This window comes from Tursiops truncatus, chromosome 17 (genome assembly GCF_011762595.2).
Source record: "Tursiops truncatus isolate mTurTru1 chromosome 17, mTurTru1.mat.Y, whole genome shotgun sequence".
NCBI classification, from domain to species: Eukaryota; Metazoa; Chordata; class Mammalia; order Artiodactyla; family Delphinidae; genus Tursiops; species Tursiops truncatus.
Genome location: NC_047050.1, coordinates 16955632 through 16983027, shown reverse-complemented (window position 1 = coordinate 16983027; position 27396 = coordinate 16955632). Strand labels below are relative to the sequence as shown.

General features: G+C 42.4%; 1 protein-coding gene across 1 annotated transcript in view; it reads right to left on the bottom strand.

Annotated features, from left to right (window-relative positions):
- Nucleotides 1-3339: 3339 nt before the first annotated feature.
- The window catches only part of KCNB2 (potassium voltage-gated channel subfamily B member 2), a 398516-nt gene continuing 374459 nt past the window's right edge, over nucleotides 3340-27396 (bottom strand). Inside the window, exon 3 of the mRNA XM_019925189.3 lies at nucleotides 3340-5777. Coding sequence (XP_019780748.2) covers nucleotides 3618-5777 — 2160 coding nt within the window. The 3' untranslated portion in view covers nucleotides 3340-3617. The remainder of the gene's footprint in view (nucleotides 5778-27396) is intronic.

Sequence of the window (27396 nt, the reverse complement as noted above, 5' to 3'; positions counted from 1 at the left end):
ACTTTTTTTTTTTGCGGTACGCGGGCCTCTCACTGTTGTGGCTTCTCCCGCTGCGGAGTACAGGCTCCGGACGCGCAGGCCCAGCGGCCATGGCTCACGGGCCCAGCCGCTCCGCGGCATGTGGGATCTTCCCGGACCAGGGCACGAACCCGAGTCCCCTGCATCGGCAGGCGGACTCTCAACCACTGCGCCGCCAGGGAAGCCCCTTTCATGACTTTTTAATGGAAAACATAAGACTTTGCAAGAACTCTGTGCTTGGTCTACTCCCAGACCAGTTCAGGCAAATATGTTCATTCTCTGCATTAGGTGCAGTTCATTGAAAAGGTTAAGGAAGCACTGCACAAGTGCATTTTGGGAACCCTAGGTGCTTCCCTGTGAAACAACAAAGTCAAAGTTTTTTTCTTTTTGTGGTACACGGGCCTCTAACTGTTGTGGCCTCTCCCATTGCGGAGCACAGGCTCCGGACGCACAGGCTCAGCGGCCATGGCTCACGGGCCTAGCCGCTTCGCGGCATGTGGGATCTTCCCGGACCGGGGCACGAACCCGTGTCTCCTGCATCGGCAGGCGGACTCTCAACCACTGGGCCACCAGGGAAGACCCAAAATTTTTTTTAGAGGAGATTTTATTTTATTTTTTTCCTAGCTGAAGACTTTTGGCTCAGAGGGGCTGAGAAGAATTGAAGCTTAAACTTTCCATAGGAGGTTCTTGAAAATTCTTTAAAACTTAAGAAAAATATTAAAGGGGAAAAGCTTTTAGGGAGAAGGCCTTTGGGGAGAATGTCTAGAATTCCTTATCTAGGAAAGACTTCTAACATTAAGCATTCTGGAGCAGGATTGTCAGTGAAAGGCCTAGTGGACATAAGAAAGGTCGGCGTTAGTAAACTACCAGATAACTTTTAAAAACTTCAGATTCATCAGTACAGAGACATTACAAAATAACTGCTTCATGAGACTATGTAAAGAAAATAATTTTCATGACTTATTTGCTATTTGTCTAACAGCAGATATATCTGTTTACTTGAAAAATTATATATAGAAAATTCAGACACTCTAGATTTACAAAAACTGAGCAACATTTAGTTTCAGACACTGAGATAAGTATGAGTGATGTAAATATCAATGATTAATGACCATAAACTCTTAAAGGTTGTGCTCTGAAACAAACATAAAAACCATCAGGAAATTCTAATAAGCACAGTGAAAAAGAAATGTTTAAAATTATTTTTAGCAGTAGGGCTGCTTGGATTTCAGCTAAGGTCAAAACTTGTTTTCTTATCTGAGACATAATGACCAGATTCTGTTAATAAAGACATGTTATTCCTTAAAGTCTTAAGTGAGATTCTAAATATTTGGGTTGTCCTTTTTCTGGTGTTTTTGTTTTTCTTTTAAAAATAGAATAAAATTTAGAATTTTTTTTCCTTAAACAAAAAGTTGTGCTTTAAATTGGGCCCAGAATTTTCTTATTTCTCGGAACTATACACCCACACCCACACACACGTACAAAATGCATTACGTGGAGGCAAACTTGCACATTCCTGAGAGATCAAGGAATCATATTAATTTGCAGTCTTAAGGTACCTTAGAAATAATTTGTCTTGATTTTTATTGGGGTAAAACTGAAACTAAGAGAGGATTTCAAGGCTCATCCAGGATCACCCATCAGGTAGCTGCATATCGAGCTAGAGCCTTGATTTCCTGTGAGGCAAATTTGATCCAAATGACCTGGGTTTTACACAGTCTTCACTAACAGGACAGTCACTAGCCGTATCCTAACGCCTCTGGATTTCACTGTTCTCGGTCGAAAATGCTGGAAGTATTGCTTTCAACTAGGATAATCTTCCACCTCTTGGGAGCGTTGGAAACACGGGGTGTTTCTAGATGCTGCAATCACTGGATGGTGCTACTGGCATTTGTGGCCTTCCCCAGGTGGCAGTGTTTTCTCCCCTCACTGGGAAATAATGGGTGACCCATTATCAGGCCAGGGTTCTTTTTTTTTTTTTTTTTTTGGGCAGACCATGTGGCATGCGGGATCTTAGCTCCCCAACAGGGATGGAACCCTGTGCCCCCTGCAGTGGAAGCGTGGAGTCTTAACCACTGGACTGCCAGGGAAGTCCCAGGCCAGGGTTCTTTATATGTTAACTCATTTCCAAACCCAACTCTATCTATGGGGTACAGGTGGACGGGGTGGCAGTCTTACTTAAACAACGCTGCTTTTAGTTTGCCAAAAGTCACTTTTTGGAATTCCCATTTTGGCATGTCTACATTCTATCTTTAGATCTTTAGACAGAAAAGGTTATGTTGGATTCAAGTGGAAAATACAGTCGTCTTTAGATGGTCAACATACATTTTTTAAAAATTTTATTTATTTTATTGATTTTTGGCTGCGTTGGGTCTTTGTTGCTGCGCGCGGGCTTTCTCTAGTTGCGGGGAGCGGGGTCTACTCTTCGTTGCGGTGCGCGGGCTTCTCGTTGTGGTGGCTTCTCTTCTTGCAGAGCACGGGCTCTAGGCGCCCGGGCTCAGTAGTTGTGGTGCATGGGCTTAGTTGCTCTGCGGCATGTGGGATCTTCTGGGACCTGGGGTTGAACCCATGTTCCCCATATTGGCAGACGGATCCTTAATCACTGTGCCACCAGGGAAGTCCCCTTCTTCTTCTTCTTTTTTTTTTTAAGAACTGCTTTCCAAAAGTGGAGGGACATTAAAAAAAAGTTTAGTTGTATAATATCACCTTTTAAGTATGTTCAGGTTTTTAAAAAATGCATTTCTGTAATAGGTTGTGGCATGATACATACTTTTCCCTATGATATTAGTGATATATAATTGACTGGCAAAATTTCAAACTGCAATTCCAAGTTTTTGGATATCTGGTCATTACATCTTGCCTATTTCCATGATTTATAAATAAAACCATAAATGCCACAACTAAGCAGAAGCAAAAAAGAAAAATGTACCCTATGAGTTATATCACAAGTCAATAAAAATACTGTATTCCTTTAAACAGATGTACTTATAAGAGCTTTATAACCCAAAGCAAGATATGTGGGATGCTTTAAGAAAAGGTTGCAATTTTGCAACAAGAAGTCTGTACAGCTCCTCCAGGCAGTAGCTGTGAAGGAGGTGCCTGTGTCTCAGAAACTTCTTTCCATCTGTTCTTGACACTTTTGCATCCCAAGCCCCGTTATTTACAAAGTTACCCATTTCGCAAGCTCAAAGCACCTTGCCTGGCAATTACGAACTCATGCAATGACATTTCATCCTTTCATGTGCAAATTCTAAAATTCATTGTAACGGAAAAGCTCAAAGTCGAAACTCTGTCTACAATTTGAAATGAAAGGATCAAAAATGTCAGACATTGCAGAATACCGGTTCGTAATAGAGCTCTCTTTATTTGTTCACTGTTCTTCAGTCATTTTTGTTTGTTTGTTACAAAATGCAGTCTTGATGCTTTATTTAAACAGTACTTAAACTAAACTGTTCATGCCATGCAAAAATAACATTTTATGCACTGTTTTGGGGAGAGGGGCTTCCCACTTTTTAGTTCACAGGCATTATTAACCGCATTTTTAAGAAACAAGTTTTTTGTTTGTTTGTTTTTGTTTTTATTATTGCCTTTGTAACTAGTCACATGCTGGTTTCACGTGTGGGACAGTAACCTGTGTCTCCTGGGTTGGAATGAATTTCTGGGGCAAACAAGTGGTTTTCCATCTTGCACCCTTCTTGACTGGTGTCCTTTTTAACTTCCGCCACAGCATGGTAAATGTCTTGCCTACAGTTGTGACTTGTGTCCTGTGGAGAGGAAGCGCCCACAGAGGCCTCTTCTCGTAAAGGGTCTCTTCCGTCACTAGGCTTATCTGCAAAGCAGTTCGGGTTGGAGTCCGCCTGCTTGTCCTGCCTCGTGGTCCCTTGGAGCTCTAAGAAATCATCGTCTTCGCCCGTGTCTATTTCCGTGAAGCTCCTCCTCTCTCTGGATGAGAAAGGAAAGAGTTTCTGCTTGGGAAACCGAGGCGTCAGCCCTTTGGAGGGTCCCTGACAATGTGCCGGAACCTCGGCGCCCAGCAAGGGTCTGTCTCCCTGGGAGGGGGTTTCTTCTAAGAGGATGGTGCTGATGAGCTGCGGGGTGGTGAGTGGGAAGTCCGCCGCGGTGACCGGCAGTGGCCTGGCCGTGCTGGGTGGGGTCTGCGGGGCCCCGCCTCTGTTGTCCTTGAAGTTCACCTTGAGCGATCCGGACTTGAGTGGGTTGCTGCCTTTCAGCGAGCTCCTCGGGCTCTCGGCGGCAGTGTCCGACTGCGAGGGGCCGTGGGGCCCACCCTGGGACCCACTGGAGTCGAGGTTCACAGTTACGTCGATTGGAGCGTATTCTGGGCTGGCGTCTCTGGCCGCGGGCATCTTCTCTCGGGTTAGGGTGAGGAATGGGGGGGCCCTGGCTCTTTGGTGCTCTTCTATCCGGGCGAGGTCGGGTGGGAACTTCATCTGCAGGTGGCAAGCGGAGGGCGGCGGCAGGGGCGACCTCTCGGTCTCCGTGAAGTCGGTGGCGCAGCTCGTGAAGCTGTCGATGCTGGAGGTGCTCTTCATGTCCACGATGCCCTCGGCCTGCGCCACGGCCAGCTGCTCCTGCGGGCAGATCACCTCCTCCATCTCTATCTCTTCTTCGTACGCAGACGGCCTCTCGGGCTGCTGCTGGCGCTCGGGATTCGGGTGGGAGTGAGGCTGCGTCTTGGTGATCTCGTTGTACAGCATCTCCAGTTTCTGGGCGCTCAGATGCTGTGGGCTGGAGGAAGAAGTGTTGTTCAGCTGCTCGTGGGAGTCTTTTTGGCTGACCTCCTGGTACTTATTCTCGTACGACTTGTTGGAGCTTGTCTCCGACAGAGCCTTCCGGGCCCACTTCCACCGGCTTGGAGAGAGGCGATTATCCCCCGTGGAGTCTTTCGTATTGGCCGACTCTCCGGTCTTCTCCACAGCCACGTCTATCAGTTCCATACTGCGAGCAAAGGCATCTTTTAAGTTCATAGAAACGATGCTTCCATTCCTCTTGGCCCGCTCGAGAGCCTCTCTCCTTTTAATGGCCTTCTCCTGGCGTTTCTGCTCCTTGTAAAACTCAGAGAAGTTGTTCACGATGATTGGGATAGGAAGGGCAATCACCAGAACGCCTGCAATACAGCAGAGGCCTCCCACAATCTTTCCTAATAATGTTTTCGGGTAGATATCACCGTAGCCGACGGTGGTCATGGTGATGGTGGCCCACCAAAATGAGGCCGGGATGCTGGTGAACTTGGTAGCATCTTCGTCCTTCTCGGCAAAAAACACCAGGCTGGAGAATATCATTATCCCCATGGCCAAGAACAGTATCAACAAGCCCAGTTCATTGTAACTCCGCCTGAGGGTGAAACCCAGGGACTGCAGGCCCGTCGAGTGTCTGGCGAGTTTCAGGATCCTGAGGATACGCATGATTCGGAAGATCTGGACCACGCGCCTCACGTTCTGGAACTGCAGCACGCTCTTGTTGGACTCCGTGAGGAAAATGGTGACGTAATACGGCAAGATGGCCAGCAAGTCGATAACGTTCAGTGGGCCCTTAAAGAACTTCCATTTATTTGGTGAGGACAGGAACCGTAAAAGGTACTCCATGGTAAACCAGGCGATACACACGGCCTCCACGTGGGCTAACTGGGGGTTGTCATTGGGCTGTCCAAATTCATCCATCTCCTGCAGCTCTGGTAGCGTGTTGAGAGACAGCGCAATGGTGGAGAGTACGATGAACAAGATGGACACGATAGCCAAGATCTGGAAAAGAAAAGAAAGTCAGGTCAGCAAGGCCTCTTAGTTGCTTAGGCAGCTAGGAGACATATGCGTTCACCATTCTTTAAAGGATATGTCTTGCTCAAAGGTATTCCAAGAAGGTGACGAAGGTGACTTTACAACCCCAAATTCTCCAACTAATACAAATACGTCCACTTTTTATGAGTTCATTTCACTTAGAAGCTTAATGTGTATAAAACAGATAACTAATGAGATAACTAATGCTCTGTGGTAACTTAAATGAGAAGGAAATCCAAGAAAGAGAGGATATACATATACGTACAGCTGATTCACTTTGCTGTACAGCAGACGATAACACAACATTGTAAAGCAAATCTACTCTCAGTAAAAATTAACAATAATAAAAAGAAGCCTAATGTAATATACTTTTTAATTCTAGGGTCTAAGCCATTTGAAAAAAATCCATTCTCCCCCCCCCCCCCCTTGCCCATTGTTCTTAGGCACCTTTGGAAGAGTTTTCGGGGAATCGTCATCTCTCCTCTCTTAGTTATTTGTAATTTTTCTCTCTTAACCACCCGGTTTATGTTTCCTTACATGAATTGCCATACATGGTATATTAGCTAGAAAAAATTCATGATTGCCAGAAGTTTTATTCTACAACTAAAAACGCGAATGCAGACCTATGCGTGGAGAGATAATATGGCCTCAGTACAACAATGTTTCCATAGAACACGTGCGATTTGTGTGGTAAGCACTGAAGTGAGGGAGCCCCCACCCTGGGCTATGTGGCCTCTGGCCAGCCTCTGGCGGGAGAGGAGGGTTATGAGCTAACTTCATTCAGTTGAGAAAGGTTTCAGAACAAAGAACTTGAAGATTGTCCACGGTGATCTCGGTTCAGGGATCCCCGTGGGGCAGAGGCAGGGCCGCACCATATCAGATGTGGAAGGAGAGAGGAAGCGCTCAGTAAGAAGTAAAAAGAGGATCAGTGACTGAATTTTGGAGTCAGTCATCCTGACCTCTGAGCTTGGCTTTATCGCTTACTGTGTGACTTTGGGCAAGTTACTTAACCTCTCTATGTCTCAGTTTACAGATCTGTCGAATGAAGACAACCATCGTAGTTATTTCATGGCTGTTGTGAAGATTACCCGACACACAGACATCACCAAATAAATGAAAATTACTCATAGTGTTAGAGGCTGAAATGAACAGGACTTCAGTCTGGAAAGACGAAGACCAAGAACAGGTATGTGGGAAATCTGTAAACCCGTGCAGGGTATAGACAGCTTAAGCAGGGGTTTCCTCACTGTAACCCAGTGCTCTAGATTGATAAGGAAAAGCATGAAGATGAAGGTTTGAGGGCAACAGAATAAAGCACTTCTTTGCTTAGTACAGATTGTGCGTCTGGAACACATGATTCTTGGTGAAGTAGGAAACCTCTCTTACCTAGGTTAGGTCTGGCTTGGTTTCATCTGACCTTTGCCAATGACCTCAAGAGGTATCACTGTTATTATCTGTAGCTCTGAGAAAAGTATCCTGACACTGTTTAAGTTAGAAATTCAGCATTCAGTAGACAATGGTTAAACATCCTGAGGCCACACATCCCAGTAAACATGAGACTGTGAAAAAAATTATCTATAACTGACATCAGGACTTCTGAACTTCTCTCCTCTTTATCCTTCTAAGTTTCTCTACTTCTGGGTTATTCTCTTTACCCTTGCTCTTTTCTCCTCTTATGCCTCATTTATACCTTTCATTGTTTTTTCTTCCTGTTTCTTCCAGCTCCCATCTTTCCTCTTAAATCACTTTAGAGTGAAAACCATAGTTTGTTCCAGAATGCACTGCAGAAATGAAGTAAAGATTTAAGTTTTCTTAACTTAAAGAACGGTACTGAGGGGCTTCCCTGGTGGCGCAGTGGTTGAGGGTCTGCCTGCTAATGCAGGGGACACGGGTTCGAGCCCTGGTCTGTGAGGATCCCACATGCCGCGGAGCAGCTGGGCCCGTGAGCCACAACTGCTGAGCCTGCGTGTCTGGGGCCTGTGCTCCGCAACAAGAGAGGCCGCGATAGTGAGAGGACCGCGCACCGCGATGAAGAGTGGCCCCTGCTTGCCACGGCTGGGGAAGGCCCTCGCACAGAAACGAAGACCCAGCACAGCCAAAAATAAATAAATAAATTAAAAAAAAAAAAAAGAACAGTACTGAATTACTAGTGTTTTATAATTTTTTCTTAAGCAAAACTAAGTACTTTTTACCTGAGTATACTTCAGGAGTTCCTTTAAAAATGTGGATCAATGAATGACAGTAGAATAAAGGTTCTCTTCATCTACTCCAGAGATTGTGAAGGCTAAAGTTAGAAATCGCCTCAAGAAGGTTTAGATAAACCCATGGATAATGGATTCAGAGGGTTTATTAAGGACACGTTGGGAATGCTCACCTCAAAGCTTTCCCCTCAGGGGCCAATGGAAGGGGGACATTTACAATATTCTGTCACTTAAATATTCTTAGGAAGCATTGGTCAGATTCCGTTTACTCTTATGTTCTTACCATAAGGAACTAGGTTCCTCTGTATTTTCTAGACGGTCACACTGTTCCTGATATACCTTTGGGCATTTTAAGTACTGCGATTGCTGCCAGCATTCTTGTGCTGATAATCTATATTCTAGATTTTCCATATCTTCTTATCTGTTCACCTGCCTGTTTTGGATGCATTTTATTTAGGGCAAGAGCAAGAGAAAAGCAGAAATACAAATGAAACCATTCTACTATCTTCCAACCTTTTAGACAAAGAACAAAGCGGATGATCCAAGGTGGACCTTCAGGTTTTCCATGACTCCACAATCTGACCGAGATTGTAGGTCATTTTACTTTCGTATGTAACTTTGGGAAATAATGAACATTGTATAGTTCTGACTTAGTCTATGGTCTGGTTGATGGCAACTTAATAAATATGGCTACTTTTAACACCTGAAACTTTAGCATGGGCACAGCAAGATTTGAAGGACATTCTTGAAGAAAAGGAATTACTCAAGAAAAAATATCCAATCACTCAAGCCCTTAGCAACCCCACATTCATGTTAAACTATAAGGTATTGCAGCGCATTATTTTCTGTCTCATGTTCAATCTGTCAAAACCCATTTGCTATCAATGTAAAGGAATGGTTTATTTTAATTATCTTGTGAAACTTGGAATTCTCCAAGAAAGACAGCACCTTAGACAAATTATTCAATATATACCAAGGGTGATGTGTGATGCAATAAGCCAAATGCAAGGTTATTGTTTTATGGTAGAGTTTTCTTTTTTTTTTAACACAATAAATAGAACAAATGTGAAATTTTGCTCTAAGTTACAGGATACACCTCTAAACATGGATATTTACTTTGGTACAGCAAACCCTTATGGCATTTACGTATTGCTTCATTTGTTATAACCATGCACAAATTAGGTTTTTAATCCTGTCACCCCTAATACCCAGCCTCCAGAGCTGGCTCTTTCGGCTCCAGCAAATAGACTTATGTTTGTATATCGCAAATGAAGTGGAAATTCCAAACAATTACCTGGGTGATATCCGTCAACCCCCTTGGAATTTGGATTACATCATTTCCAAGGTTCCTTTCACCTCTAACATATGGCGAGTCTCTTTCTCAACTAAAACATTGTGCTAATTCCATTCATGTCCGCAAACCAAACCAAGGACAAGTCATAGTTGAGCCCATCGTTTTGGCTGAATTGCCAACATATAATTTTGTTGCTTAAGAAATAAAAGATTCAAATGCGAAGGCTTTGTAAAACATCGTACTCTGTATGTTCCAAGCATTTAGTTACTGGAAATAGACATTCTTTCTGGATAACACTTTTCTTCCCTTTTGCATTGCCTGGATAATGACTTAATTCTTCACTTAGACACAGACTTTCAGAGGATCACACAGAGGTAAGAACAGGGCTCCTGGCACTGGCATTACTGGGTCCCAAAAGTTGGTTGCATCGATTTCTGTTTGTGAGAGAAGTAAGGCAGGTGGAGATTTGCCCCTATTTACCAACTTGTTGATTTTATATCTTTTGAAGATAGTGGGTGTTTTGTGGTGGAAAGAACACAGGACAAGGAATTAAAATACATGGCCTGATGAGACCTTCAAGATGGCGGAGGAGTAAGACGTGGAGATCACCTTCCTCCCCACAAATACATCAGAAATACATCTACACGTGGAACAACTCCTACAGAACAGTTACTGAATGCAGAAGACCTCAGACCTCCCAAAAGGCAAGAAACTCCCCACATACCTGGGTAGGGCAAAAGAAAAAAGAAAAAACAGAGACAAAAGAATAGGGACAGGACCTGCACCTCAAAACAAAAATAAACCAATAAACTGAAAACGTAGGCAGAACACTCTATGACATAAATCACAGCAAGATCCTTTTTGACCCACCTCCTAGAGAAATGGAAATAAAAACAAAAATAAACCAATGGGACCTAATGAAACGTAAAAGCTTTTGCACAGCAAAGGAAAACACAAACAAGACGAAAACAGAACCCTCAGAATGGGAGAAAATATTTGCAAATGAAGTAACCGACAAAGGATTTAATCCCCCAAATTTACAAGCAGCTCATGCAGCTCAATTTCCAAAAAATAAACAACCCAATGCAAAAATGGGCAGATGACCTAAATAGACATTTCTCCAAAGAAGATCTACAGATTGCCAACAAACACATGAAAGGATGCTCAACATCACTAATCATTAGAGAAATGCAAATCAAAACTACAACGAGGTATCACCTCACACTGGTCAGAATGGCCGTCATCAAAAAATCTACAAACAATAAATGCTGGAGAGGGTGTGGAGAAAAGGGAAACTTTTTGCACTGTTGGTGGGAATGTAAATTGATACAGCCACTATGGAGAACAGTATGGTGGTTCCTTAAAAAACTAAAAATAGAACTATCATACGACCCAGCAATCCCACTACTGGGCATATACCCTGAGAATACCATAATTCAAAAAGAGTCATGTACCACAATGTTCACTGCAGCTCTATTTACAATAGCCAGGACATGGAAGCAACCTAAGTGTCCATCGACAGATGAATGGATAAAGAAGATGAGGCACATATATACAGTGGAATATTACTCAGCCATAAAAAGAAATGAAATTGAGTTATTTGTAGTGAGGTGGATGGACCTAGAGTCTGTCATACAGAGTGAAGTAAGTCAGAAAGAGTAAAACAAATACCGTATGCTAACACATATATTTGGAATCTTAAAAAAAAAAAAGGTTCTGAAGAACCTAGGGGCAGGACAGGTATAAAGACGCAGATGTAGAGAATGGATTTGAGGACACAGGGAGGGGAAAGGGTAAGCTGGGACAAAGTGAGAGAGTGGCATGGACATATATACACTACCAAATGTAAAATAGATAGCCAGTGGGAAGTAGCCGCATAGCACAGGGAGATCAGCTCGGTGCTTTGTGACCACCTAGAGGGGTGGGATAGGGAGGGTAGGAGGGAGACGCATGAGGGAGGAGATATGCGGATATATGTATACGTATAGCTGATTCACTTTGTTATACAGCAGAAACTAACCTACCATTGTAAAGCAATTATACTCCAATAAAGATGTTAAAAAATAAATAAAACCCATGGCCCTACCTCCGTGGCCACGCGGACAAGCCAGGTTCCTCTGCAAACATCAGTGCCCTCATCTGCAAAATGAGGTGCCTTCCAGTTGCCTCACCTGCCTGAGAGGCTTGTTAAGGACCAGACTAGGTCAAGCACATGCAGCATCTATAAAATGGAAAGTACTATACGTGCTGGAGTTGCGTCTGGAAAAAGCCTTTGGTCAGCGTTGGGAGGGAATAATGAACACAAACCGCTTCTCACCCATTTAAATACAACTGGAGACCTATTTCGTGTTCATAGTTTAAAGACTTTCAAGCACATTGTTTCCCCTCGCCAGTGGCTTGCATGCCAAACCCAGATAACTGTAGCTTATCTGCCTTAGGACTGAACCATCTAGTTTGCCAATATTTAAGAACTGGACTGAGGCTGGCTGGGTGTGTGGGCGGAATGGGTGAGGTTGGTCAAAGGGTATGAACTTCCAACAATAAAATAAATTGAGTCCCGGGAATGTACAGCAAGGGGTTAATAGAGTAGAAGAGAGTAGATCTTAAAAGTCGCATCACAGGAAAAACATTTTGTTACTATGTGAAGTGATGGATGTTAACTAAACTCATTGTGGTAATCATTTCATAATATAGACAGATATCAAATCATTATGCTGTACACCTAAAATTAAATCAATGTTGTATCTCAATTATATCACAATTAAAAAAGAAAGAGGTAGACTGAGGTCGCTTCGGGTGAATCTGACCTGCCTTGAGTCTTAAAATATGCAGAAAGTTTTCAAGCTTGGGCCTCCTGAGTGATAATCTGTTTTGTATTCACCAACCCTCAGTACTCCCCCAAAACACATGGGAACTTGGGTGCCTTGCACTGAGGTCAGTGCAGATACTTTCTCTCTCTCATCTCCCCCAAACTCTCCTTCCTTCTTTGACAAATCTGTGCTGAGAGGTGAAACTGAGTGAGTTATAAGCTCTTAACTATATAGCACTCCTGTGTTATCTTCTTAGTGGAATAGAGTACATTAAAAAAAACAAAACCTGGTCAGCAATAGGAAACAACATGGGGAAACGTGATTATAAGAATTTTCAGGAGAGAATCAACTTATTTAAGTCGGCAGGAAGAAGGTCTGTGATGAGCATTATTAGAAACATGAAACTTCTTCTATTTTCAGGAAGAGGACAGAGCACAATGACAGTTCTGAGCCTGTAAGCCAAAGACCAAACCATTTGTTGAGGGAAGAAGTGAGAAGTAGGTAAAAATATCATGACTTTCATCTACCTATCTTCTATTTCTAGCTGTTTCCCAGAAGACTACTGGACTCAGCAAACCAGAAAATAAATCCTGTGATTTGCACCAAAGGAAGAATAATCTAGGACTGTTTGCAGTCCTAATATCTCATATTCCTTGAAACCATGATGCTCTCCTCTAAGGCTGGGGGCCCTTGGTTGACGATCAGCCCTTTCTTCTCACAAATATCCGCTTGCCCTCCCAGGACGAATGAGATTCTGTGCTGAAGTTCTCTGATGATTTGCATATACAAGCATGAATCCCTTATGGGCTAGCACCGCATGACTCATGCAAAGAATGAGCATCACTGAAAGGGTCAGTTGATTTTTAATTATTTTGGACCCATGGATAACAGGAGCCCAGAAATTCAATCCCCCACCCCCCCATCTGTGGACTGCTGAATGAGGGGTTTCAAAAGACTTAGTCATCCACACACAAGCAGATGTCAGCTGGAAGCCTGTATGATGCTTTTCATTTGGGATGGGGTGGGATGTGAGAAGCAATCCAGTTCTGCATACTATCGAATTTTTCTTTTGGTTTTTATTCTCAGATCTGAAACCAATTTTTTGAGAGGAGAGTTTTTGGCTGTCTTATGACTAAAGATACTCTTGTCATATTTTCTTGGTATCTCCTGAAATAAGCTGCGTTTCACTATCCATGATACATTTCTTATTTTAAAAGATTAGATTTGGGGAAGCAAGTCATTAGGTAGAAGGCTGGTGAAGGGAACTTTAATCTCATTCATAGTAACTCTGCAAAGAAAGGAGCAACAGTGAGATAGAGACACCTTTAATCTTACGCCCACTCCAGTGATTAGACAACCTCTTTGTAGGTAATTTGTTCTTACAAAGTCTTCAGGAGCCAGAGAGTAAAAATGAAGATGGGCCAAGCTTGGTGAAACACAGACATTACTGCCTCTATTGGCCCCTGAAGGGCAGGAACTATGGCTCTTTTCTTTAGACTGCTCAGCCTAACTCCAAGAACGCACACCATCAATGTTCAGACTCTTCCCTTTAGTGTGTGAATAACAGATTTTGGGGGAAGGACACAAGAAAGAGAATTAGTGGAGTATATCCTTTGAACAGGATTTCATTTAACTTGATACCTAGAATGTAAAAAAAAAAAAATCATAGAACAATCAAGTTAGATGAAATCTGGAAGTATGCCATGTCTTACTTTATAGATAAAGAAACAAAAGATTCAGGGATTCCACTGCACCTGGTGGGTGGAGGGGAGGCAATAGTAAGGGACTTAGAGTTGACAAGTCTGAGTCTGAATCCTGCTTCTGATTATTCTATTAGTTTTGAGGACTTGGGCACCACAATTAGCTTTTTTCTAGGGCTTATTATTCCCATATAGAAAATGTGGAAAATAAAGACTTGTTTTGCTTACCTATAGAGCATTGTTTTGAGGACTGTGCTGGCTAATTTTATGTGCCAACTTGGCTAGGCTGTGGTGCCCAGTTGTTGCATCCAACAGCAGTCTGGAACTTGTGAAGGTATTTTTTAGGTGTGATTAATGTTTAAATCAGTAGACTTTGAGTAAAGCAGATTATCCTCCATCACGTGGGTGGGCCTCGTCCAATCAGTTGAAGGTCTTAAGATGACGACAAGTTTTCCAAAGAAGAAGCAATTCTGCCTCGAGACTGTCACACAGAAACCTTGCCTGAGTTTCCAGTCTGCCTGGCCTGCTCTGTGGAATTTTTTATTTTTTTTTTTTAAGATTTGGGTTTTTTTTTTAAAGCCATTGCTTTTATTTATTTATTTTTAAAATTTTAATTAATTAATTAATTTTTTTGGCTGCATTGGGTCTTCGTTGCTGCACGCGGGCTTTCTCTAGTTGCGGCGAGCGGGGGCTACTCTCCGTCGCGGTGTGCGGGCTTCTCATTGCGGTGGCTTCTCTTGTTGCAGAGCACAGGCTCTAGGTGCGCGAGCTGAGTAGTTGTGGCTCGTGGGCTCTAGAGCACAGGCTCAGTTATTATGGCGCATGGGCTTAGTTGCTCCACAGCATGTGGGATCCACGGATTCAGGGATTGAATCCGTGTCCCCTTCATTGGCAGTCAGATTCTTAACTACTGAGCCACCAGGGAAGTCCTGCTGTGTGGATTTTGAACTCAAGATTGAAACATCAACTCTTAACTTGAATTTTCAGCCTGCTGTCTTGCCCTGTGGATTTCAGACTTGCCAGTCCTCACAATTGTGTGAGGCCAGCTCCTTGATGTCTATCTGTCTGTCTATATATGTATATAAATACACACACACCTATATATGCATTTACATATATAGGGTTGGCCAAAAAGTTTGTTCGGATTTTCTGTAAGATGTTATGGAAAAATCTGAGTATATATATATATTCTATTGGTTCTACTTCTCTGAAGAATTCTAATACGAGAACAAATAAGATAAAATACATGATAGCACTTTGCAAGCTGTAGAGTGCTAAAAAATGTTAATTATTTAAACTTATTTATTCATTTATTTATTTGGCCACGCCACATGGCATGCGGGATCTTAGTTCCCCTACAAGGGCTCGAACCCGTGCCCCCTGCAGTGGGTGCGTAGTGTCTTAACCACTGGACTGCCAGGGAATTCCCCCCAAATGTTAATTGTTATAATTATTCGAGAACTTCCCAAATCATACATCTATTCCTGTTGAGCCGTAAGAAGTTCCTCATTCTTTGTGTGACTCCAATGCCTAGATGGTGGTCCTTTTGACATCCTACAGAGAGAGCGTATTCATGTGCATGGCATAAGTTGGAGGGCCATAAGGAAAGACAGTTTTATTACTTGCCGCAAAATGAATCAAGAAGAATTCCCTAAGTTGGACTTTTCTTAACAGCTGTCAAGCTCCTAAGATGCCGCATCTTCCACTTACCTGAGCTGACTGAACTCAGGGAAGGTGAGCAAGTGGAAAATGAAGGTCAACAAATATTACTCTCGAAAACCACACAGGGGGTTTGTTAATTATGTGCCAGTGGGACTCATCCTCAATGTGGGTGGGGAATCAGTAAGTGATTCAAATTTTGAGACCCTTGTAAAGACCGTTATGCTTTCATGTGTTTTTCAGCCGGTTTCATCTTTCCATTCCTTTTTACTCATGCTTGGTGGTTGAACTGGCTTGAATTCCCCCTTCCAGCCAGGCTGGGACCCTCACTGCTTCCTGGGCATGTCATTCCTTTTCATCCCATCAGGCACTGCCTCCCCCATTGTCCTCTATCTGCCCCAATCCTGCCACTTCTCCAGGAAGCCCTCCCTTGCACTCCAGATGACACTGGCGTCTCTCCTCTGAATGCCTGAAGCCTCTATTTCTTGGGTTACCAAATGCACAGAAGGGGTCACGCACACTTCTTGCATTTACTCACGTGGTCTCCCTTTGCAGCCTTGCCTGCGCTCACAGAGCTGCCTCCTGGCAAGATTGCCAGATTTAGGAAATAAAGATACAGGATGCCCAGTTAAGTCTGAATCAAATTTTTGTATGAGACAACAAAGTATTTGTTGTTTATAAGAAATTCACTAGGCATTCTGTATTTGATCTGGCAACCTTACCTCCTTGGAATGTTGATCCAGGGGGCAATCCCCTTGCTCCAGGCTGGCCCCATTGGCTTCTCTTCCTCTTGCAAACCTGAAGTTTGAACTGAGAGGCTTGGAGATTAGGAGTTGCTTGGATGGAGTCACATTAATAGCAGTGTCCCAGAAGAAGGAGCGACAGACAAAGCCCCTCAATTTCTGCCTTGGAACAGTTCCTTCCAATAAGCTGTCTCTCCCCCGCCCTGTATTAGCTTCAGTTGGCCAGAGTTTTGATCTGTTACACCCATAAAACCTTACAAGCTTCTTAACTAATCATTTGACAGTTTCATAGGAGATAGTTTCGTTTCTCAAACAGGATTTTCGAATTATGGAAGGGAATGACTACCTATTTTCTATAGGTAGAAACAGAGCAGACACTTCGCAAATCTGTTTTAAATAAATGAATAACCATAAAAAGGGACTGGAGGAAAGGAGAATAGACCTTGAAGAAACCAAGTATTTTCTAATTACCCAAGAATAATAAGATAGGTTCCTAGTCATTTTCTCTTGCTTCCACATGGTCCAAAGTCAGCCAAAAAGCTTTAACCAGCAATAGACTTTTTTAACGACAGAAATTCATATTACAAATATCCCATTTTGTGATAACAGACCAACTTTACAACTTCAGCAAAATAATCATTTCCTAGTTTAAGCTCTGTAATTTTAATAATCCTTTCTGGTTTTTTTTTTTCATTATGTTGAGCAGATTGCTTTAAAAATTTTTTTTTACCTTATTCTTTGAGAAGCCTGCTTTTGACTGCATATTAACTTTCAGCTTCACCTTCACAGAAGGGTACATTTTCTTAAAAAAAGTGTTGTATTCATTTTATATCACTTTTCTTTTTGCTGAGTATGACTTGAGCCTCAGTTAATCCAACCAGTGAATAAAGTGATAGTTCCTTGTATAGATATGGGTGGATTCAGGTTTGTGCAATAAATGTTAAGCCCCTGAGAAGAATTAATAGTGTAGGTTAACTATGAAAAAGTACATACATACAACTATACTTCAATAAAAAAGAATATGAAAAAGACACACACACACACACACACACACAATCACTGTTCCATGTAACCAAAAGTAAAGCATCAGAGGAAAGTCACCAAAAAACTTCATAAAAGCGTAAACTTACAAGTGTTGCATTTAATATTTATTTACAAGTATAATTTGTTAAAATACCGTGCCTATGTAAACAAATATCTTACATGTGTGAAGACCTAAAACAAAATAAGAAAATGAAAAGAAGCTTCCCTCTCTCTTCTCCTTCTTACTCTCCTTCAATTTTCTAGTTCTTTGAAAAGATAATTCATGAAAACCTGAGGGAGAAAAAACAGATTTTGAACACAGAGTATTTTGAACAGTGGAGTATTTACAGCTCTATCATCCTTCTTTTTCCTATTGGAAAAATGTTTCCTTGCTCTCAGGACAATTCTAATCATAAATCTTCTTTTTGTGAGGGAGGCCTTAAAGGATGGATAGAAGTTTCCACACAGAAAAGGGGTTAATGGGCACGATAGGCTGACCTCTCAGGATAAGTGAAGCTTCAAAGCCCAGACTATGTGGTTTGCTCAGAAAGTTCCAAGTAATTTTGTTTGACTGGGGTCCTCCATAGGAGTCCCTGGTGAGTTCAGGGCTGCTGCATATAAGGGTATAGGCTGTGCACTGGTCTGCTCCAGAGGGCACCAATAAAGAGATTAGAATGTGAACGATGCCTCTGTCATCTGTGCAGTAAACAACTTTCACAAGCTTGCGACAGCCCTGGTTTCTGGGACCCAAGGAGTCTGGTGTGACTGATGCAGGCGGAGGAACAGAGCTGAGCGGGGGTGGGGCGCTTCTGGGAAGTTAGGCAATGGACCAATCCTGAAGGCTGCTGGATGCATTAATGGACAGTTTGGTGGGTTTTCCTCAAAGTGTGGTCCCTGGACCAGAAGCGTCAACATTATGTAGTAACTTGTGAGAAATGCAAATTCGCAGGCCTCATTCCATATATATCGAATCAGAAGCTCTGGACAGAGGCCCAGCTACCTGTGTTTTCACAAGCCCTCTAGGTCATTCTGATGCTCGCTAAAGCTTGAGGACACTGCTGTCAGGAGGAGAAGCCATAGACATTTTAAACAAGGGAATGACATGTTCAGATGTGCATTTAGAAGAGCACAAACTAGGAGGTGTGGGACAGATAGGGGTAGGGGTGCAAATGAAGACAAGAAGAGAAGTTTCCATTGCAAGGACAGTAGGAAAGGGCAAGAAGGGAAGAGATTATAAAAATGTTCACAGTCGGCCCTCTGTATCCACGGGTCCTGCATCCCCAGATAGGGAGGGCCGGCTGTACTACACCATTTTATATAAGGGACTGGCGCATTCATGGATTTTGGTATCCGTGGGTGTCCTGGAACCAATCCCCCGCAGATGCCGAGGGACCACTCTATAAGCTGGAAGTTCAACCTTACTTGCTGTGCAGTTGGGAACTCTAGGACTCTGCCATGTTTATGACTAAGTTTATCAGGGAGACTGAGTAGCCTTGACAGATCGCCATTATTATCTTACACAGGTAGAAACTCTGAGTGATCCTTGACTTAAATAAATCATAATTTGTCTTTGAAAATGATATTTCCTCATATTAAAGAATTCCAATAAGAACTTTAGGGTTTTTTTTTTTTTTTTTTTTTTGCGGTACGCGGGCCTCTCACTGTTGTGGTGTCTCCCGTTGCGGAGCACAGGCTCCGGACACGCAGGCTCAGCGGCCATGGCTCACGGGCCCAGCCGCTCCGCGGCATGTGGGATCCTCCCGGACCGGGGCACGAACCCGTGTCCCCTGCATCGGCAGGCGGACTCCCAACCACTGCGCCACCAGGGAAGCCCAGAACTTTAGGTTTTGAAATAGAAACAGACAAATTTTTCTCTTAAACACCAGTTTCTTGGTACATGAAAACATTATGAGACACGCACTATATTATTTGCCAGAACTATTTTCTTTTATAAAATTTTACCCTAAGTGTACATTCTGAAATCACACAGGGCAAAAACTAGTTTAAGAACCCATTTACGGGGGCTTTCCTGGTGGCTCAGTGGTTAAGAATCCACCTGCCAATGCAGGGGACACGGGTTCGAGCCCTGGTCTGGGAAGATCCCACATGCCGCGGAGCAACTGAGCCCGTGCGCCACAACTACCGAGCCTGTGCTCTAGAGCCCATGAGCCACAACTACTGAGCCCACGTGCCACAACTACTGAGCCCGCGTGCCTAGAGCCCATGCTCCGCAACAAGAGACGCCACCGCAATGAGAAGCCCTTCCACCACAATGAAGAGTAGCCCCCGCTCGCCGCAACTAGAGAAAGCCCACGCGCAGCAACAAAGACCCAATGCAGCCAAAAATAAAATAAATAAATTTATAAAAAACCATTCACTTTATTAAAAAAAAAAGAAGCATGCTCATTTGTTGAATTATTTCTCACCCACTCCAACTTCCAATTTCTGCAAGGAAGCCTTCTACATTTACAGAATTAACGTGCCATTAAAGACTGGCTGTGTTCCTTGGACACCTAGTCGGCCTCATCAATCACCATTAACAGGGAACTGCAAGGATTTATTTCCACCATTAGCCCCATATCTAAAGACTGTCACAGCAGCTTCAAAGAAAGAAAACAACAAAAGCTGTAATGCCATCATTATTTTTCCTTTTAATGAATCTCTGCAGCAAATCTCTTCTAGAAAGTAGTTTTGGGGTCAACATCATTAAGACGACATTATGGAATGCCAGAAAACAGAAGACTTACGAGGGTCATGCTGAAATGAAGCGGCTCTTCCAAGGGGAAGGTTAGATGGGAGCCAAATCCAGCTGTGACTGCAGAGAACTTGCGGGGTTCACCTGATACCTGCTCCTGGGGGCAGGCTGCTGTGCTGTCCCTGGGCCAGTGGGCAGCAGCAGCTCATGGACGCTTCTGTTGCATGGATGACAGGTGTTCTTCATGGCCTGAAGCCAAGCATCACAAACAAGGGCCTTGAATGGATTTCTGTTTGGCTTGTTTTGACAGCAACCATTGGAGACCCATGATTTAAATGGGCTCAAGCACATCTGTTCTTATTAGGGATTAAGGAGGTGTTTAATTGGGCAGAGAGGTCCTGCTGTTTGTAGCTGTCGGATGTGGACATTTTCTACAATCACATAGACTCATTCTGTTATCTGTATAGAGTCCTTCCTGGGTTCTATCATGACGGCTACTTCAGAGCTTATCAGTCAAAATGTGGTCCACGAATCAGCAGCATCACCTTGGAGATTATTGGAGATGCAGAATCTCAGGCTCCATCCAAAAGGCCCACTGACTCAGAACTTACTTTCCCAAGATTCCCAAGTGATTCATACGCACATTTAAGTTTGAGAAGCTCTGACCTCAGACACAAATCCATACAATTAAATTCAAAAAAAAATCAGCTTAGGAGGCTCTTCTGTAGATTTTTAACCAGTGGATCTCAGTTTTGGAAGCAGGGGTGTGTTGTTAGGCCTTGTGGGGATTTTCAGTGCTGTTCAGAGATTCTAGGGTCGTGGATGTAGTTAGCTAGAAAAAAGCTTCACAGATGATGGGGAAGTGGTCTCTACTCCCACCCAGACCTCTTCACCCAGACTTCCTTGCTCTCCCAGTCACTACTTTAAACACTTTCGCATACTTGGCAGTAGAAAGAATGCTGGGTGAAGAGTCAGATCACGTGACCTTCCTCCTGGGTCTGCATTACAAAAGTAACTGCACGACCTGAGTCAAGACATGGAGCCTTAATTTCTCCAAGTATAGACTGGGGCTAATCATGACAAGTTCATTTACATTACTAGGCTGTAGTGATGAGGAAATTACATAATGCACGTGAAAGTGTTTTGGAAGTTATAGCGTTCTATAGAAATGCCAATATTTTTATGATCTAAGTGCATTTAAAAAAACATGGACTGTAGAGTTTGGGGCAGAATTATTAACTAGTATATAATGTTAGAGGTAGAAGAACTCTATTCTTACAATTTCTTGTTTGAAGTTAGCACATTCCTTCCTATGAAATTGCCATTTAGCCCCTGTCTGTAGATGTTGCTGACTGGTAAGTTTGATAGAGATAAACATCTAGTCCTTTGGAAAAGTCAGCATACCGGGTTGATAGTGTCCCCTGAAAGTTCATGTATACCCAGGACCTCAGAATACGAGCTTATTTGGAAACAGTCTTTGCAAATGTAATTAGTTAAGATGGGGTCATATTCAACTAGGGTGGACCCTCAATCCAATAGCTGGTGTCCTTAGAAGAAATCCAGAGAGACACACACAGAGGGAAGATGGCCATGTGACAACAGAGGCGGAGATTGAGTGGTGCAGCTATAAGGCAATGAATTCCAAGAACTGATAGCAGCCATCAAAAGCTAGGGAGAGGCAAGGAAGGATTCCTCTTTAGCGCCTTCAGACACCTTGATTTCAGACTTCTAGCCTCCAGAACTAGGAGAGAATAAACTTCTGTTGTTTTTGGTCACCCAGTTTGTGGTAGTTTGTTACAGAAGCCCTAGGAAATTAATACAATTTGGTTGTATTATTCAATGAAAGGGTCCGGTCTTTAATGAGAGGCAGAGTTGAGAACACTCAAGGAGCCATAACATAGATTCCCTTCGAAAGTGAATTTAATGTTATTTGCAAAGGAGAGGGACCGTCATAGGGGTTTGGAACCCTAGTCAGCAGGAAAAACAGTTCTTAACTGGGAGAAACAAAGTTGTATTTACTGTTGGAAGTAAACAGCTACAATTTGTTAAGTAGGTAATTGACACCTGTATTCTAAATAGCAGCCCAGTACCAGTTAGAACATGTGGGTCCAGAGCTGTAAAGGTCACTCGCCCCAGAGGGATGTAGGAAAAAGATAAATAAGGACACACTATAGGATACCGTATTAAAATGGTCAAGGTAGCAACAAGAAATTTCTCTGATGTGAGGAAATTAAAAAAACCCAATTTTAGATGGATGGAAACTAGAATTGTGCTGGTGATCATTTTTTTGGCGTATATAGGTGTTGAATTATAATGCTGTACATCTGAAACATATTAAAAAAAAGAATGATAGGGATTATGTAATCGCTAGCCACATTGCTCTTAGCACTAATTTATACTTTTCTTTTATGTAATATATTATGTATGTTTTATGTGTGTGTGTGTATATATATATATATATATATTACATATGTCCCTGCTCCAGTGTTATACGTCTCAAATTCTAGTAAAATATAAAACAATTGGGATTCCTTGGTGGCGCAGTGGTTGAGAGTCCTCCTGCCGATGCAGGGGACATGGGTTCGTGCCCCGGTCCGGGAAGATCCCACATGCCGCGGAGCGGCTGGGCCCGTGAGCCATGGCTGCTGGGCCTGCGCGTCTGCAGCCTGTGCTCTGCAGCAGGAGAGGCCACAACAGTGAGAGGCCTGCGAACCGCGCGCAAAAAAAAAAAATAATATATATATATATATATATATATATATATATATATATAAAACAATTTTTTTGATGGTTTCTGTAGGAGTCATGTACACTAAGACACTTTCCTACTGTGATCATTAGCACCTGTGCTACCCAGGCTATGATAATTTAGAGAAAAAGCAGCCTTCTCAAAAAAACTCTTCAGATGCTGATTAAAATTCAGGGCATAAAAAAAGACAGCATTTGTTGTTAGTTTTTGAAGAACTTTGCTATAAAGGAGGTAAGAGAAATGGACCTGTAGCTATAAATGGAGGTGGAGCAATAGCAAAAAAGCCCATAAATAAATGTTATTAAAAAAATTTTAATTGGAGTATAGTTGCTTTACAATGTTGTGTTACTTTCTGCTGTACAGCACAGTGAATCAGTTATACATATACATATATCCACTCTCTTTTAGATTCTTTTCTCATATAGGTCATTACAGAGTACTGAGTAGAGTTCCCTGTGCAAAAAGCCCAATTTTAAACACTTTCTCTAGTGGTGGTTTATAAGTTAAAAGTGCTGGGGAATTCTCATGCTATTGTTTAGATAAACCACCGGTAAGTGTACTGTATATCCCTGTCTCTCTGTTATTCAAGCCCCTAGTAAGCAGATCCCACCAGATCAGGGTGGCAGCTACCTATGAACAGCTCCCTAGAACAGCATTTTTCAAACTGTGCGTCCCAACTCCTTGATGGGTCAGAAATTCTGACAGTCAGAATCAGCCGTAAAAAAAGTGAAATGGTGGGGACTTCCCTGGTGGTCCAGTGGTTAAGACTCCACGCTTCCACTGCAGGAGGCATGGGTTTGATCCCTGGTCGGGGAACTAAGATCCCTCATGCCGCATGGTGCGGCCACACACACACACACACACACAAAGTGAAATAGAATAGGTGAGGATAGAACAGAAAATATCAGGAAGCGTAAGTAATGTTTTGTAAAATGTTGATTTATGTGTGTGTGTGTGTGTGTGTATACTGGGTCATAATTCCTACCCCCAAGTAATAACAATAATAATAGTTATTATTAAATTATAATTATTATTTTACTCTGATGATCCATATAAAGGTAACATGATCCTAATATTTCCTAGGCTGAGATGTGGATAATTTCTGTCAATGGGAGAGAAGGTAGGTTACCTTTCACAGTCCCCCCAAAAGGATAGACCTTTTAGTCCTTCAACATGCCTTTGACAACTTATACACCTATATATAGCGTCTGTGTTATTTTCATATTGACCCTTTCTTAGTCCTGACATTTAGATTTCTGACCTTTTATTTATTACTTTTTGCACTTCTGTTCCTATTTGGGTTTTGAATGGATTCAAGTGGTTTATTTTATGATATTTCTCAGCAAATATATTTAGCAAATCTTTGTTATAAGGTTTATAAGGTTAGAAATCTTTGTTATAAGGAAATGCCATAGATTGAATTATGCCTGGTCATTACTGCCAGTTTAGGACATTTTTTATTAACCTCTTCATTAAATAATTTGAGATTTAATAGAAGTTAACATTGTTGATAGCCCATTGATTGATATCGGTTTCTAAATATCATGTGGGTTTTTCAATTGTGTGATTTGTCTCAAAGTAAAAGACCCAATTTTTTTTTTTTTTTTTTTTTTTTTGCGGTACGCGGGCCTCTCACTGTTGTGACCTCTCCCGTTGCGGAGCACAGGCTCCAGACGCGCAGGCTCACGGACCCAGCCGCTCCGTGGCATGTGGGATCTTCCTGGACCGGGGCACGAACCCCTGCATCAGCAGACGTACTCTCAACCACTGTGCCACCAGGGAAGCCCAAGACCCAATTTTTGATTAGGTAAATGTTTATTTATCACATGAGAGTTATATATGACTTACATAGTTAATTTTAAAGTAACTGATTCCATCATTTTAAACTACAGCCTTAGCTTATAGGTCACGTTTTGGACTCAAATCCCAGTTATGTCACTCAGCTATGAGGCATCTACTCTTCAGGTAATAGAGCTGATAAGGTCAGGATTAGAGCCTAAATATATTTAGCACCTAGTAGGTACTTATTTAATGGTGGCTAATATTATTACATCTGTTCCACAAATAGTTTTCACAGATGAAGATTTAGGGCTATAGTGATTCCTGGCTAGCAAGGCAAAATTCAACCACCAAGATATTTTGTCTACATATAAAAATACACTGACTATATTTAAATGATAAATGTTCAGATAAGTTTCATATAAAGCCTAAACATTCTCATGATTGAATTTCTTACTTTTTAGGTAGAAGTTTGTCAGTTGTTGACTTACACATGGTCACCCTGTCACAGCCTTGCCTTATAAGGCCATGCCTTATTTCTTGTAGCCTGTAAAACATATACCAGAAGGAAAGAGAGGTGGAAGGTCAGGTCTGAAGGCTACCACACGTCCCTTTCCTTCTAATGGCAGGAAGGAGCGTCTGTTCAGAAGTCTATGCTCTATGTGGTACACAACTATTTTGAATCAGGCCTAGTTTAAAAGCTACATCTTCTAAAACAAAATCTTTCTTCATCTCCATAGTGAAAATCACTGCTTCGGTTTTCAAAATGGGGTTTCTGGAGCCTTGGGGTTCTTTGGGTACACCTTAGGTGGCCCCTCCTGAAAGAAGACCACTTAGTGGACAGGGCTAGGGGAACCCCAACTGGACAACGAGTCAGGTGGAGCTGCTCTCCCGTGTAGTGCTGAAGATGCATAAATATGTGAAGAGGTGAACATTTTTCATAGAAGTACCTTACTTCTATGGTGGAACACATGCATACATACAGATACATGCATTTCTATACATAAACAGCTGTATCTCTCCTTTGGAGACGATGATAAATTTGCTAGCTGTGTTTGAGGATATGGGTGACCGAAAGCCCTTTCCACACTACTTACAAATAAAAGGCTATTTTATTTGTGGCCACAGCTGTTGTTTGCAGAGTTGATTATTGAGCACAGCTTTGTCTTTTAGGCTTCTAGGTCTCCTAATTGTCAGGCCAGGTTTGTATATGCCAAGAAACTAATATTGGACCTCTCAAAACAGGCAGAGCATGACTAAACACATTATACTAAGATAGCACATCCAACTGCAATCTAATGAGCCCTGGCTGTCACCGGCCAGCTGTACTACATTAACTGGCCTCTAGGAGGCTGAAAGGTTTGGGCAGCAGGAGAGGTGGAATCATCAGCTTTCTCATAATATCAGAGTACTGTTTTATGGTTTTGGATCATTTAGATAATATGATAAAATATACAAAATTCATTTTGTCACATTATTTACACATTGGTTTAGAATTCCTTAAAAAGCATTTTCGGAACTTCCCTGGTGGTGCAGTGGTTAAGCACGGGTTCGATCCCTGGTCCAGGAAGATCCCACAGGCCACAGAGTAACTAAGCCCGCGAGCCACAACTACTGAGCCTGCATGCCACAACTACTGAAGCTGGCATGCCTGGAGCCCGTGCTCCGCAACAAGAGAAGCCACTGCAATGAGAAGCCTGCGCACCGCAACGAAGAGTAGCCCCTGTTTGATGCAACTATAGAAAGCCTGCGTGCAGCAACGAAGACCCAAGGCAACCAAAAATAAAAAATATTTAACAAAATAAAAAGCATTTTCTAGGATTCTGTCCAGGTCTATGTAGTCAACCCAAAGAATGCCCACTGAATATGTGTGTCATTCTCATCAAATTTTTATTTACGCAAATACAAATCCAACAAATGCCATCTGTGGCCCTTAGACTTTCTAAGTCTTATTTCCTAAGGCATTAAGCGGAAGAAAACAAATTCTAAGCCTTTTGTATAAATAAAAGAGTTAACACAGTGATCATAATAAGAAAAACTCCATGGTGTCATTCCCACAGCCGCGTCCTCTCATTGCATAAATAGTGTTTGCTTCTGAAAGTCTAGGCAGAAACAAAGCACAGGCAGACGATAACCTAGCACTGTTGCAAGAGGCACAACTTTTACGCTGCTTGGTCTTTTTGCTTTAAAGTTTTCATCCTAATGATATGGTTGGGAGATTGTCAGGTACCACATATTTGGCAGATACACAGAGAACATCAAAATTCACAGTAGAAATAGACTGAAAAGAACTAATTTGCTCTCTGCAAAATCATAACCAGGTAGGTTGAAAATGAAAATGTAATTGCTCAACTGCATAGTGGCATCCAGGCCAGCCTGGGAGACGTTGTGGGCAAGTTATATTTATCCTGGTTACTCTTCAGCCTGCTTCCCCTTCTCCCCTCTGCACCTTTCATGCTGGTGCCTTCCCCTCCCTTTCCTAGCAAGGCCAAGTTCTCAGCCTCTTTGGGGCTGCTCAGGGCTCTCCAACATAGCACATGCTACTGCTGCCCGTTCCTTGCCCTGTCGTTTTCATTCTCCGTGGAAACATCTGTCTACCTGTCTTTACCTCTGACTCCTGTTCTACCAACCTGAAATCACCATGAGAGTCGGATTATATCCTGACCCAAATGAATATATCAGCAGAATCTCAGGCAATGGAGATATTTTTGATTTGTGGAAACTTTTAAATTATACCACAAAACATTCACCTATTATGCCTAATTATAAGGCTGATATTACTGGAGGAATATGTTTTGGTACAAGGAACCATCACTCTTTTAAAAATTTACTGCTTAAATAAACGGTATATAATATCTTTTTTCTCGCCTAATCTCAACCCCATTGGCGGAATAAAAAGTCTTATGAAAAATAATTAATTAATTAATTTTTGG